Source organism: Phodopus roborovskii, unplaced genomic scaffold (assembly GCF_943737965.1).
Source record: "Phodopus roborovskii unplaced genomic scaffold, PHOROB, whole genome shotgun sequence".
Classification (NCBI taxonomy): Eukaryota; Metazoa; Chordata; class Mammalia; order Rodentia; family Cricetidae; genus Phodopus; species Phodopus roborovskii.
This window is the reverse complement of record NW_026126413.1, coordinates 7054948-7069913: the sequence shown is the minus strand read 5'-3', so window position 1 is coordinate 7069913 and position 14966 is coordinate 7054948. Positions and strand designations below refer to the sequence as shown.

General features: G+C 40.8%; 1 protein-coding gene and 1 pseudogene across 1 annotated transcript in view; both read right to left on the bottom strand.

Annotated features, from left to right (window-relative positions):
• The window catches only part of Arsb (arylsulfatase B), a 149629-nt gene that overhangs the window by 57928 nt on the left and 76735 nt on the right, over nt 1-14966 (bottom strand). The window contains exon 6 of the mRNA XM_051182983.1: nt 1622-1692. Within this exon, the coding sequence (XP_051038940.1) occupies nt 1622-1692 (71 nt within the window). The remainder of the gene's footprint in view (nt 1-1621; nt 1693-14966) is intronic.
• LOC127221123 (uncharacterized) lies at nt 4266-4388 on the bottom strand (annotated as a pseudogene).

The following is a 14966-nucleotide window of genomic DNA, read 5'->3' as shown; positions in this document are numbered from 1 at the left end:
CTAATCTTCAATGTCTGGTATGTATTTTACACTTAGAGCTTACATGTCAGCCCATAATTACCTACATTTCAAGTGCTCAGTAGCCACATGCAGCTAGAGGGGACCACAGTGACAGCGCAAATCTAGACTACTTTGGCGGTCCTCATTGTCTAACCCATACTCTTGCCTCCTCCATTAATGTAATTTTACTCCAACAGAAGAGACATTTCTCGCTATTATTAGAACACTTGCCTTTTCCAGGTTTAGTGCATCCACTTGGGTTTGGTGGCAGAGATGTTTAGCTTTTAAAAATTAACATGCTGAGTATTAGATTTCATATGGCATTTTCAAACATAATTTGTTTCTCCTGTCCATCCCTCTATTCCCCCATCACCTGACATCCTTTCTCAAAGCCCCTCTTTCCCCTCTCATGGTCTTCTTTCCAGTTTCATGACTCTAACTGCACTTACATATATTCCTATATCATGTAAACATTAAAAGCTAGGATCTGCATATAAAAGAGAACACACCATCTTTATTACTCTGGGTTACCTTGCTTAATATAATAATTTCCAGATCCACCCATTTTCCTGGAAATTTCATATTTTAATTGCATTTAATCTCTCCTCCAACTGTCCAGCCTGTAATCAAGTAATGATTAGCGAGAGTTCATCAAGGTATCAGGCATTTGTGTTAACTGATGAGGAGCAAACTACAGACAAGTCACAGATCTTGGCATCCCTGTCCTATGTGTCAGCGGGAAACGTGTGTCCAACTAAACTATGTGACTGAGGCTATTCAGAGACACTAAGTGACACTAAGGAAGGGACAACTGTTTTTCACAGAACTTCTGGAATTCTCTGGAAACTGCAGAGAGGCAGGAAAAAGGTACTGAACCTGGGAATGACAAAATCAACTAAGTGCTTTGAAACGGCAAACAAACAGATAATGTTGGGCAAGAACGTGACAAGGCCAGGTGACAGGGTCCTGGATGTTCAGTGACACAGTCAAGTTAACCCTGTGAGCAGGAATGTCTAAGGAGTGGGCTCTATGGTCACTTGGAAAGGACAAAGAAGAAAAAAAGAGTTGACCAAGGCAGTACGATGTCTGGAAAGGAGGTGGTATGCCCCCCCCACACGAGTGTAGGCAATGTGACAACACCACCCAATGAACTGACAAGGCTCCAGTACGTAGAAGGCACAATGAAGCCGAAAGACTCCAGGATGGTTAGGAAACTCACACCTGTGAGATAGGTCCAGCAGGCTCTGTGCAGCACCTGGCCGGCCCAATCAGATGCTGTGGAGGCTCACACAACTCCAAAGCCAGACAGTGGCTTGTTTGATGGTGAATTTTCTGGAAAAATATTCTGGGACTTTTAGGTGACTCAGGCAATGACATGATATTGGCAGTGGAAAGGGACCTCAGGGTTCCCGCGGGCTCCTGCTATAAATAGCCAGCAAATGGCAGAGCCAGAATTTACTAACTTCACAGGGTACTGAAGCCACCGTGAGATTACCAGAATGTGTGTCAGGAAGGAATATTTACACTAATAGCAACTCTGATGGCACAGAGCGCTAGGCTAGATTGCAAGTATCGAAACCACAGCAAGACATTTAACACAGCAACAACGGCTGGTACTCACATGGTGAACTGTCGAAAAAGTCCTGGTCAATGTTATGCAGCAGCTCCACTCTGGGGGATGGGGTTCCTTCACTGGAAAAGAATTGTTAGGAAAAGTTAATTTCTTCTCAATTGGATATGCATTTTTATGACTCTTTTTCTTGATGCCTATTGAAAATAACAAATCTGCCAGTTAACAATCTTATCATAATTCAGAGGTATCCAAAAGTTGTGGCTGGTGGGTCTTCCTTCATGGAGTCATTTGTCTATATCATAATAATTACTGAAAGTGTCACATAAAAATGTCAGTGTCAGGCCTATGATGATACCATGACCGTATTTGAATGTAACCATTCTTTATGGAAGAAACATAAGACTCAAGTCATCACACTTGAAGTCACAAGTCACATTGACTATACAGAAGGAAATAATAACATCTTCCAACACGAGGGCACTAACATTGCCTATGCAGCAGTGTCCTCAACATTAGCCATGTCACAATCTTTAAGTCTCTCTCATAGTGAAAGGGACCACAGATTTGTTTTTTAATTAATTAATTGAGTCAGGGTCTCCTGTGGCCAAGGCTGACTTGGAACTTGCTATATAGTAAAGGCTGGCCTTGAACTCCTAATCTTCCTGCAGAAGTTCTGAGGTTATGTGCTTGTACCACCACACCTGAATGGCAGATTTAATAGAAATATAGGTTAAATACATGCCTTTAAAACATTTTTCTTGAAAGAACATGTAACTACAGCCACAACCTATAACAACCAAAGAACAAATTGATGTCACTTAGTCCAATCTGCTCCTGTTTCAGGAGAGAAATTATGTCCTAAATTACTGGAAGAATATTTGAAAGTTGGGTTCTTTAAAAACTGGGAGCATAAACACCATGAAGAACTCTGTTCATCTTGACCTTGTGGAAACTGTAATCAATGTAAACCACTGGGCAAGAGCTGAAGATTCTTGCTAATCCAGTACCTCCTCCATGTATTTCTGGTGGCAAAAAACTGTTGACATCACAGGACTTATGCACACATGAGTAAACGATAAAGCTCTTGATATAACTAAGAAGACATAATTTCCAGAAGGCTCAATATCCACACCCAAACTCACAGCTAATTGTATATAATAGTGATTTCACATTTCAAAGACTAAAATTTCAGTAAGTGCCACGTGTCAATTTGCAACTTGGTGTTTTCCATGTAAAAAATGTTAAATATAATTAATAAATTCAAAACCCAATCCAAAAAACTCCAACTATCATTACTATCATTTCCTAAGGTAAGGTTACTTTCACACACACACACACACACACACACACACACACACACACACACACACACAGAGCAGTGGGACACAACCTGGGTATATTTAATGTGACTATTTTACAAGAGTTCATTGCTCTTTTTTAACTCCCATGAAACACCCCCACTAGAGAGCTGAAGGCAAATAACTCAGAGACAGCCGTAGTCTCCAGGGACAATACTCACGTAGGCTGTCCCACAGTTCTCAGTCCTTAGGAGCAACACTGCAGGATGGGTTGGTATTGAAGCAAGACACATCTCCTAGGACCCTTCCCTTCCCATTTTCTCCTGAAAATACTTTACTGCCCACCTATAGATTCTGGAAACTGACAGCTAGTTCCAAACTGGGTTTGGTAGTAGAGGCTCTGAATTCAAGGAAGGGAAGATGTGCAAACAGAACAGTAACCATAAGAAAATGTGAACAGAAAGGTGATGATGTGTCTTGCGCATAAAAACAGCAAATAGAGTTAAGCTCCTGAATAACAATAGCAAGGAAGGAAGTTGGGAGAGGCTATCAGAATGAAAGCAGTAAATCCATATTGATTGGGAAGAGGGCAAAGCTATTTGTTAAATTTAGATATAGCTAGGTTTTAGATATAACTAAGTGAAATTTATGTGTTATATTTTTAAGAAAATATTTTTTTCCTGGACTACAGAAAATGTGAACAGTTCATTCAATTCAGAAGACGGTAAGAATGAAGGAGGGAACCCTGTAAACTCAGCTTCTCCGTTCCTATGTAACCATTCATCTTTAAAACCAGAGTGTCCCAAAATATTAGGCAAGTTGATAAAGGGCACTTTTCTAATAATTCTGAAATTCAATGTGCATTATTATTTCTGCTCATTATTTCACTATTCATAAGAGCCACAAATAGCTGAAAGTCAGTAAACTTAGTAGCATGGTGAGACTTTCTGCGCGCCCTTGCTGACTATTGATTGGGAAAGTCTTCACAGGCAGACTTCTCACGACGCCAATAGGACCTCCAAGTCCCCAACTGTCACAGTGTGTTATGATTCCACTTTTAAAATATGCTAATCAAGATACTGTAGTGAGGATGTGGTTAAAAGACATGTCAAGAAAATACAATATGTGACAAGTGGTTAAAACAAGGACAAACACACTTAGGGACTCCAGATTATTAAGAGAATGAAATTGACATTTAGGAGAATTGAATAATATATAAATCTTGGGTTGCCTAGTCTTAAAAAAACATGTAATATCTCAAGATAAGCTCAAATAATAATCCACAAGGGCTAACCCTTTGGAAAGAGATGACAGACTAATTGTTTAAAATTTTTTAGAAACATTTCAATAATTGCCTAGAAAAGCATGCCCAAGACCCTGGTACCCTAGCTTCCTAATGAGAATACTGCCAGTCAGGGTCTGATACCTGATAAATGGTGATGGTGTTTCCAATAAACAAGAGTATGCTCTTCCATAGTGAGGGAATGTGACTTCTATAGCAGTCCAAAGACATGGAGAGGTGAAGCTTGAAAAGATGTACACAGGGATGAGGATACAGCTTGGTGATAGAGCAATTGCCCAGGATGTATTAGGTCCTGTCCTAGCATCACAGAAATGCAATGTTGCCGTGCACAAGAAGGGAAGGTAGAGATTGTGGGAATATAGAAAAAAATACACAGCAAACTGTTCCCTGGGATGAGAAGTACAGTGTAACTATAGAGGACTTTCATTTTCTAACACGCTCTTAAACCATTAGTAAATCCAGCATAATTAAGAACAAGTTACTGATCACTTGGGAAAGAGAGAACTGTGCAGTCTGAAGTCAGCCTGGGCTATAAAAAAAAAAAAAAAAAAAAAAAAAAAAAAACAACCAACCACAGCAACAACAAATGAATTGTCTGTGGAAACATCCAGGATGGCACAAACACAACACTTAAAACAATAACAAGGTTATTGCTCACATAGCCTAAGAGGCTAAAGACGGGACAATTGCCCATCTCAACAAATACAATGTATGGGTAGTATTGGAATGTGTTAGTAAATATTTGGAATTTAATTCTATTTTGTTTATAATCTATCACAATAACTGATCATGAGCCTTGCAAATTTTTTTGCAGGTCCTCGAACAAAGTTGTCATTATCTATAGTTAGAAATAGCAATGGCAGCCAGGTATTGGTGGCATACCTTTAATCCTAGCACTCGGGAGGCAGAGGCAGGCGGATCTCTGTGAGTTCGAGGCCAGCCTGGTCTACAGAGTGAGTTTCAGGACAGGCAGAGCTATACAGTTCTCTATATAGACAAACCAAACCAAACAAACAAACATGCAAAAAATAGCAAGGCTTTGGGGTCACACATCCTCAAGTTCCATTGCTGATTTCACCTCCTTTGCTTTCAATGAGGGAAGGGTTCAGGATCTCAATGCTTAGGATGGGGGATGGGACTTAAGAGGAGCAAGAGGGAAAAAGGAAATTCCAAAGGAGGAATAAAGAAAACACAGGGGAGAGGGGAAGTGGGGGGGGGGGGATGTAGTTTCCTTTCAGCACAGATACATTAAAATAATTCTCTTTCTTTTTAAACAGCATCAGTACAGGAAGGCACAGTAACTTGGAGGTTGAGGCTGAAAGACCAGAGTTTTAGGCTAGCCTGAGCTGCATAGCAAGACCTCAGTTCAAAAAAACTAAAACCCAAACTAAAATCCATCCAACTAATTTCAGTAGAGGCTAGGGGATAAGCATATGTGTGTTTCTAGAATAAATAAATCTGGGAATGGGGACCTGGGAGGTAGGATGATGAACTGAGAAGTGTCAGAAACTTCTGCAAGCCTTATAGTTTTGCCTGGGAAATGATGGAGAGAGAATATTTGTAAAAGGAAATAACCAATGACCCAGGACCATACTCTGAGAGGCAGATATAATACAATATAAACGGAGCCATGACTTCTGTATTCCCTTTATAAAGCAGTCAGACAACTGTAACTTTAATTTCTAATTTCAAATATGAAGAAAGCATCTCCCATTTTAGAGAAAAACATCAGTGTTAACACAGTCCACTTGTTACGGACTACATATTTAAAAGAACAAAATGTGATCTGCTACCTACAAATTTTCCTGATTTGGAGGCATTTGAACAGGTACTGAAAGTTCAGCTGCTTAAGTAACAGTCTTCAACAGGCAATGGATTCCATCTGGGAAATTTGATATCTCATACGACTGCTGATGCTTGCGGAAATACTTTTCCCATAATCATACACCTGGTCTTAGGTAAATCAAAGCAACGATCTCTCTTACAGAAGCAGAGCTGGAGAAACTGAGCTGTGCTCACCCCCTGCTGGGCTTCTAAGAATGGCCATAGCAATAAGTAGACGAAGAACTACGCAAAGGGAAAGGACAGAATCACTTTGCTCCCTCTAACCACTGAAGACAGAGGACTGCCTCTCAACAGTGCAGAGGATGTGTTTCATCCATGCCATTAACCACCAAACTCAGGCTAGTTTGGGCTTTTGATTGTTTTGGCAAGGTTGGACTGAATAATAGCAATTTAGCACTGACACAGGATTTAAAATACTTGCTTGCCATGGGGGAAAATGCTCAGCAGTAAAGAGTGCTTGCTAGTCTTGCAGAAGACCCAAGTTTGGTTTGTAGCACCCACATTAGGTAGCTCTCAAACACATGTAACTCCAGCTTCAGGGTATTCAGTGCCCTCCTGGCCTTCACACACACACACACACACACACACACACACACACACACACACACCACACCACACCACACCACACAATAATAATAATAAATCTTTAAAATACTTGACATTAATCTCACTTAATTCTCAACACCACAGATCCAACCTTGGCTAGGGTGCTTGGTTAGGTTGACCCAACCTTGACTAGGGTGCTTGATTAAGTTGCTAACATGACCCCTGGTTGAGCAGATTATGGAACTGAGTTTGAAACTCAGGCTGGCGGATTTTCTAATCTCCATTCCTAACAAATATGCTATACTACCTCCTCAGTGAAATATTTCCATATGGCCTCAGCATCTCTTTTGATGTGTTATACCATACATTTAACTTATTTTTATGACTCCATAAACAAATACCTTTATGCAGGCTAGCTAGCTTTATGTCAACTTGACACAAGCTATAGTCATTTGGGAAGAGAGAACCTCAACTGGGAAATGCCCCACCAGATTGTCTATGGAACGCCTGTGAGCATGTTCTTGATTGACTGGTGTAGAATGGCCCAGCCCATTATGGGTGGTGCTACCCACAGGCTGGTGATTCAGATTCTATCTGAAAACAGGCTGAGAGCAAGCCATGGAGAACAAGCCAGGAAGCATCCCCTCCTGCCTCTACATCAGCTCCTGCCTCCAGGTTCCTACACTGAGTTTTCCCTAACCCTTCAATAATGGAGTACGATGTAGGATTAGAAGAAGAATAAACCCTTTTGTCCCCAAGTTGCTTTTGGCCATGGTGTTTCCTCACAGCAATAGAAACTCTGGGACAATCTCTAACTCAGATCCTTCTATTAGTAAACATGTCAATCATGTTCTCCACTCTTTTCCCATCCAGCTGACAAAATGGTATGTTGTTGTCATTGGTGACATTTCGATACTCCATTCGAATTAACTTTTAAATTTTACATTTTTGATTTAGTTTTATTTGACATACAGATGAAGAGACACTGACTAGTGACTACTTGTCTTAATGCTTTCTAGGACTCTACAGTTCCCAGCTTTTGACTTCCAATGTGCTCCACATTGAAGGCTGAGGCGGGAACCCCTTCCCACAGATGAGTCAAACCTGATTGCATTACTCTCCCTTTTACCACTAGCTGCTGACCATCTGTCACAAAAGTCACACCCTAGAAGGCACTGTCATATTTTAGAAAAGGAACTAGCAACAGCAAGCATTTCTGAGGAGAGATTTTGAAGGAAACAAACGAGCAAAACCCAAATAGTTGCTGCTAAAAACATGAAGAGACCCTGCCAGGATAACTTCCATCCATGTGTGAGCACGGCCATCTTCCTTGTAGCTCCTCTCCCAGATGACAAGCTCTCCTGCATCCAGACCCTGTGCTGGGCTTTCACCCAGATTCTTCCCAGAGTCTCCCTGAGGTGCTGGCAAGATAGGTACCACTGTGCTCAAAAAGTATTTTAACTAATTTGATTTTACAATTGTGACTTGAACTCAGAACCCTTCCTGTACATGCTAGACACTCACCATACCACTGAGCTTCATTTCCAGCTGCCTGTCATAGCTAACACATGATGAAGCTAATGCCTGAAGATATTAGTGAGCACATGAATAATAACCACAGGAGATGGGATTTGAACTAGAGCCGACCACAAAGTACACATTTGAAACCATTACACTGGGAAACCACTAGCAGGACTTATTGTATTCACTGTGTATGTGCGGGCGGGTGGGTACTGGCTCTATGCAAAACTCATGCGCCTTGAAAAGCCATGTAACATGCAAACATTACCATGAGAAAAGAGGTTAGGCATGGGAATTATAAAATTTAGACAAAATTTGGTAAGGATGTAAGTTGAATTTACTTGCTAGAGGATAGGGAACTATTTTGCATTGCTATTTATTTTTATTAAGGAGATTATTAAGTTTTTAAAAGTAGACTACTCAAGAAAAAAAAGTAATTATCAAAAACAAAATCATACTCTTAATGCAATATTTTCCTGTTGATTACTGAAAAGGAAGGGGTCAGACGGGTTAGTAGCAGGACAAACCATAGGGGATAATGTGCCCTTCTTACAATTTCCATTTTAATACTCATGAAGAATCTTGAAAAGATGAAAACTGGCAGCAGTGTTGGCAACTAAGCAGGAGGCTGGCTGCCAAAGTCCTGAGGGGATCTTAGTAATGCCAACACCAATGGGACTAACAGCATATTTTTTGGTTTTACAATAAGGATCAAATCCTGATCCAAAGAAAGTTAAAAAAAAAAAAAAAGCCATTCACTTTGTCCACCTCTAACCTCACCACGTAGGGGCTACACAAGACAAAAATGGGCAGTGATCTCAGAAATGGTAGCCCCCTTGTTTACATCCACAGGAACAACAATGACAAAAGAACAAGGAAGAGGTGACTTGCTATGCCGCTTACTAGAATGTGATACAGATTAAACTATGGAGAAAGACAGGAAAAGTGCAGCACTCTGTGAACACAGACCAAGGCATGTTCGTCAAACATGGCAATAAAGAAGAGACTCAAAAACAGCCAATCACCATACCTCAGGCTCTGGGCTCATGGTGGAAGAGGGTTGGGAAGATGGTAAGAGACAGAACAGAGAGTTGGCTATGAGACTGTATGTCCTAGAAATGCCAGAAGCTATACCCATAAAGTCTCACCACCTTGGCTGCCTAAACATGAGCTGAATAAGAACACCACCAACAGCCATCCTAACATGGGCAGGAAACACCTCGTGAGGCCTCAACCCTATACAAAAATCTACAGGTAAATAAGGAATACCCAGAGAAGAAATAGCCTTTCTCAGGGAAGAGACAACAAATGGTTATCCAACACCAAATGGTCAGCCCTGAAAACACACAGACAAGTAACATTACACAGACTGAGGAGGTTTATTTGTGTATTTAGGAATAAACATACATACACACATATGTATGTAAGAATAAACAAAAAAGCAAGAGGGAAGGAGGTTCAGAAGAGGGTTTGGAGAAAGGAAAAGAACAGGGGAAATGATGTAATTACATTTTAATCTCAAAAAAAGTTGTAAAAAGGAAAAATAGCAAATAATTTCTTGCACATTTTCTTCTCATGAAATATATACTTGGTAGTGGCTGAATGTTGTGAATAATGTTCTATCTAAGGTCCTGTTTTATTTGAGAGTGGTGAGAGACCCTAAGAAAACATGAGTTTCCAGACTTCCACAGATCAGTAAGGACCAGCTAAATCTAAATACTACACACAACTCCCTCCATGCCTCATGGGTAAGGAAGGCAAGTAAGAGCACCCAAGGGCTTACAGCACACCAGGAGACTGGTGTGCCCCAGACAGAAGCAAGGAATGACTTCCAGACCTGAAGAGCCAGGCCTGGACACACCTCAGGGTAGAGTCAGGCCAGAAAGATGACAGAGTGACCGAGAATAGGAAAGGGTAGGGGTTCCAAATCACTTCTGATGAAAAAGAAAGTCACACTTTAAGTGACAAAATGCTAATACAGATTCAACAGATTATAGATCTAGGAGAGCTCTGGATACTGGGTGGTTAAAAAATGTCTCTGGAAAGTGTGCAGAAAAAGGCAGCAGGGATGGACCAGTGCCACCTTGAGAGGAGAGAGAGAAAACAGGTATCTTTCGGAAGAGAAGGCAAAGGGGAAGCAAGAACTGGCTGAAGAACAGGTTCTCTTGCACACCAGACTATCTGCTATCCAGGGAGACCACGCCCACCACAGACTCCATCGGGCTCTGCGATAGCATTTTCTTTTCTTTGTCTTCCTTGATTTTTAAAACAGGGTTTGTGATATCTACTCCTGGTTGTCAACTCGGCTATATCTGGAATGAACATTAATCCAGAAACGGAGGGCACACTTGTGATCTGCATCTTGAAGCAGGAAGACAACTCGCCTTTGATCTTGAGCCTATGACACAGGCCTTTAATCCAGACCTTGAGGCAGGAAGGCACACCTTTAATCTCAGTCACACCTTCTGCTGGAAGGACAATGGAAGAAGGAACGGGGCGTGTTCCTCCTTCTCCCGCTTGCCCTGCCTTGCCAGCACATGCATTCCTTCCCTGACATGGGGGCCTGCGTCTTCAGGATCTCAGCATCTACAGAAGACCACTTGGGCCATCCAGCCTCATGGATCTGAGCAACTACTAGATTCTTGATTTTCCATTCACAGCTAGCCATTGTTGGACTGCAGTCTATGTCATTTGAATAAATCCCCCAAAATATGCATATAGTTATATATAATAAATTACATACATATGTACACACACACACACACACACACACACACACATATATATATATATATATAGAGAGAGAGAGAGAGAGAGATTTAATCTATATGTTCTGTGACTCTACAGAATCCTGACTAATACAGGGTCTCACTCCACAGCTGAGGCAGTCCTAAAACTATGGAACCCAGTTTGTCTTCAGACTTGCAGGGTTCTCTTGTAATAGTCTCCCAAGTGCAGAGATACAGGTGTGATGCATCACACCAAGCCCTGAAGTTTCTTTTGAATTGAGAAAGAAATTAAAGTACCCAAATCCCACTCTAGCAGACTGCCTATTTCTGGTCTAGGAAAAGAGCAAACACACATGAACTTGGACAAGGCAATAGATAAGAATCTGCCATGAGGACCAAGTTTCCAGGGAAATTAAAAAAAAAAAATACAGCAAATGAGAATGCAAAACTTTTGGCTAATGGAAGCTACTTTCCTACTATGGAAAGAAAGTCATAAGCTGAGGGAAAACTGTCACATGATATTTCAGCATGAAGCAAATATAATTAACTCAGTAACTGTCAATATTTAAAAGCAAGAGGATCACTTCCCAGCCTTTTTGGTAAAATTAAACACACACACACACACACACACACACACACACACACACACACACACACACACACACACACACCAGGGATTGAAAACTCAAAATCTCAGGTACTGCCCTAAAGGAAGAAATTGGAATGAAGAAATAAACAAGCAAGCCAAGCATAGAGGCTAATTCTTACCATCTCAGCAGGTAAATGACTAAAATAGCCTGTTTGAGCCCAGGACTACAGCCTGTTTGAGCCCAGCATAAACTACATAGTAAGTCCCAGATCAGCCTGGACTATGGTGTATGCCCTATCTAAAGGGTAAGAAAAGCCAAAAACTCCCAGAAGCTAGGGATATTATATACAGCTAAAAGTATGTGATAGCAGAGACAAAAGAAACATATAGAGAAGATAATTCTAAATAAAGAGGCAAAGAGAGTCAGAGAGAAACTGCCAGAGTTTCAAATCTACAGTTAGAATTTCAGAAGAAGAAAATGAAACAATGGAACACAGTGTTTAAAACTAATTGTAAATATCTTGAACAAAAGACCTGGATGTTGAAACAGAAAGGACTTACTTTGTATCTGAGGAAACTGACTCAGAATGGCCAACTCTGGGAAACATCAGCAACAGTTTTTGACTCTACATAGGAACAACAGTGACAATAACAATCCCCTAGACTCCAAAGGAAAGGACTCTGTTACTTACAAAGGAAATTACACTGGGCTGAAATTAGACCTATCCACAGCAACACATGAAACAAAGACAGGGTAACAGTTTTAAAAATCCATGGAAAGACAGTATGAGAAAAAAGTGGTTTTTCTCTTAATCATTTGAGATATTGTTCAATTATCAGGGTTATAAAAATATTTTGATAGGCATGTAAGAATCTAAAGAATTCTGAGAAATCTGTCCAAGGAAAATTCTTCCAAAGAAGAGATGACTGTGGTTACTTCAGAAATGGTTAGTATTAAGTATAGCATTGAGGACTTAATAGTGGAACAAAATTGTGGGTAGAACACGGTATTCCCTATTACATGCTCTGACAAAGTAGAAATAATGTACCTAATAATAAAGCTACCTCTAGAAGTGTAAATGTTAGGCTGAACAAGCTAGTTGAGTCCCTTATGGATAAGAGAATTACCCAAAGATATTAGTGTACTGATGAGAAAATTGTTCTAAATATTAAAATTTCTAATAAATGAGATGTAAAATAGAACATTAAACAAAATGACAAAGCTAAGAATAAAAATGATAATTGTAACAATATACATATAAATAAAAACTTACCCATTAAAGTAAATCATGTTCAGATTTGATCACAAAACAAACAAGGACTATAATTAATTGTGATAGAATAAACCATCTTCTCCTGTACAAGTGGCACACACTGTCTGAGGGCCAAGTCTTGACTTTAAAGGATTGAAATACCAAAAGCATCTCCTTTGACCATGAGAGTTAAACTACTTATCCCTGAAAACAGAAAGCAAGACAGGAATGCAGAGAAATCAAAGGCACAGTCAATGTCTTATTGATTACTTCTGTTTTTAGCTAAGACAGAGAATGGGCAAATGGGATTTACTTAGCATGGCTCCTAAACTACTCAAAAAAAAAAAATCAATCAATCAATCAATCAATCAATCAAACAAACAAACAAACAAACAAAAAACCCAGCTCAAATATATAAACCAAAGTACCAGGTATCAGTCAAAGGGTGATGATGCCTGACAGGTGGGAAAAGCTAAGCCATGTGACTGCTCTAACCTGAGGAAGTTTCCAAGTGCTGGTGGATGAAAGGCAACTGAGGGGGGACTGGGAGACTCCCTGAGTTGAAGAGACATAGCTTAAAATGGAAAGAGTCTAAGAAAGGGGGTTCTAGAGAAGAGAAAGTTACACGAATAGAACCTGGTAACTTTGTAGAGGATCCCTTAGCTACACAAATAGAATCTGGGGACTTTGTAGAGGAGCCCTTAGAACATTGCTACTACCACCAGAGAGAGAACCAGCCTAAATGTTGGCAGGGACATTGTGCAGTATTCACAGTGGGTGAGAACAGCACATGGTGTTCCAAGCTGGAAATACTATTGCTCATCCAGCAATGGGTGCAGGAGGCTTTGACTCAGTAGTGGAGATTAACTGGCCCTAGTATAAGTACTGTCCTAGGCCCGAGTAATTAAGTCACAGAAGCATTACTTAGTATTAGCTGCCAGTCACTGGAAAAAGAAGCTTTTCTGATGAGCTGCATTAATCTATGAAGATGAGGATTTAGAAGGCAATTTTACACTATGTCCATGTAACAAAATAACAGTAGCAGGTTCTCAAGGGCTTATGACCTTGCCAGCACGGGTTCTTGGTCATGTTTACAGTATTAGGTATGAGTTCTGTCCTACTGAGTAGGCTGGAAATCCAATCAGAAAGTAGTTGTTTACCTCTACAATATTCATGCCACTATTGCACCTATGGGCTTATCTCAAATGTGCTGTTTCTATCTAACCCCTCCACTGCAGAAGAGAGGGCAGAAAGGCTGGAAGAACAGAGGTTGTGAAGGACTACTGAGAAACAGCATTTTCTGGATATAACTACTGTTGCTCTCACAAACTCATAGCAAGGGTGGCTGCCTGCCTAAGGCTTGCACAAGATCAAACCAGTCGAAATCCCAGCATGCATAGGGGAGGAGCTCATGAGGCCCCACCTCTAACTGAGGAACTTTTGGCAACTGATGACAGCCAGGGAGAGGAAGTGAGCTGTCCTCAGCAGTGTGGCCCTGGTAGGCTGCCATGCTCCAACGGATGGCCCTATACCCATGAGCATACAGACAGAACTAACTGGACTCAATGGGTTATGTAAAGCAGGGAGGGTATGAGGTATGGAGAGATGGGCTGGGGTAGTGGGAATCTAGGAGTCTGGGGCAGCGAGGGGTAGACATGACGGAACTACATGTGTACATGTATGGAATTCTCAAAAAGTAAAAATTTAAAGTATTTTTCAGAAAAGCAATACTCAAACAAATGCAATAACAGCTGCATCTGTGAACTCAGCAAGAAGATCCACGAGAACACAGAAAGGCTTGGCAGCCACCAAGGTGAACTTTGGTGCCTGACACTGAATCCAAGATCAACAGGCATGGGAGGGTGACCCGTAAAGAGAATGACCAGCTAGTCACAACCACCAGGAACTGACATGCGTGTTGGGATCAGTACCATTGCTTCACTATGGTGATGACGTTGTATGTGTTCAAGGAGTTAAACAGAGTTAAAAGACCTGGGCTGGACCTTCAGGAGCAAAAGCACTAAAGTGTGAGATGAAAAACAGATCAGATGTGATTAACTGATGACGGGACTTGGAGAGAAAACAATAAACTTGAAGATTGTAATAACTAATCCTGATTGTGAACTTGATTAGATTAAAAAGTGTCTAGAAGGCTAGTGTGTCTTCTGAGGTATTTTCAGAAAATATTAAATCATGGGGGTTCTGACCTAAACAAATGGTTTAATCCATTGACAAATCCAAAATCTGATGAGATCACGGGGAGGTGGTGGATGCCTGCAGGATGGGGCCCATTTGAAGACATGAGAGTC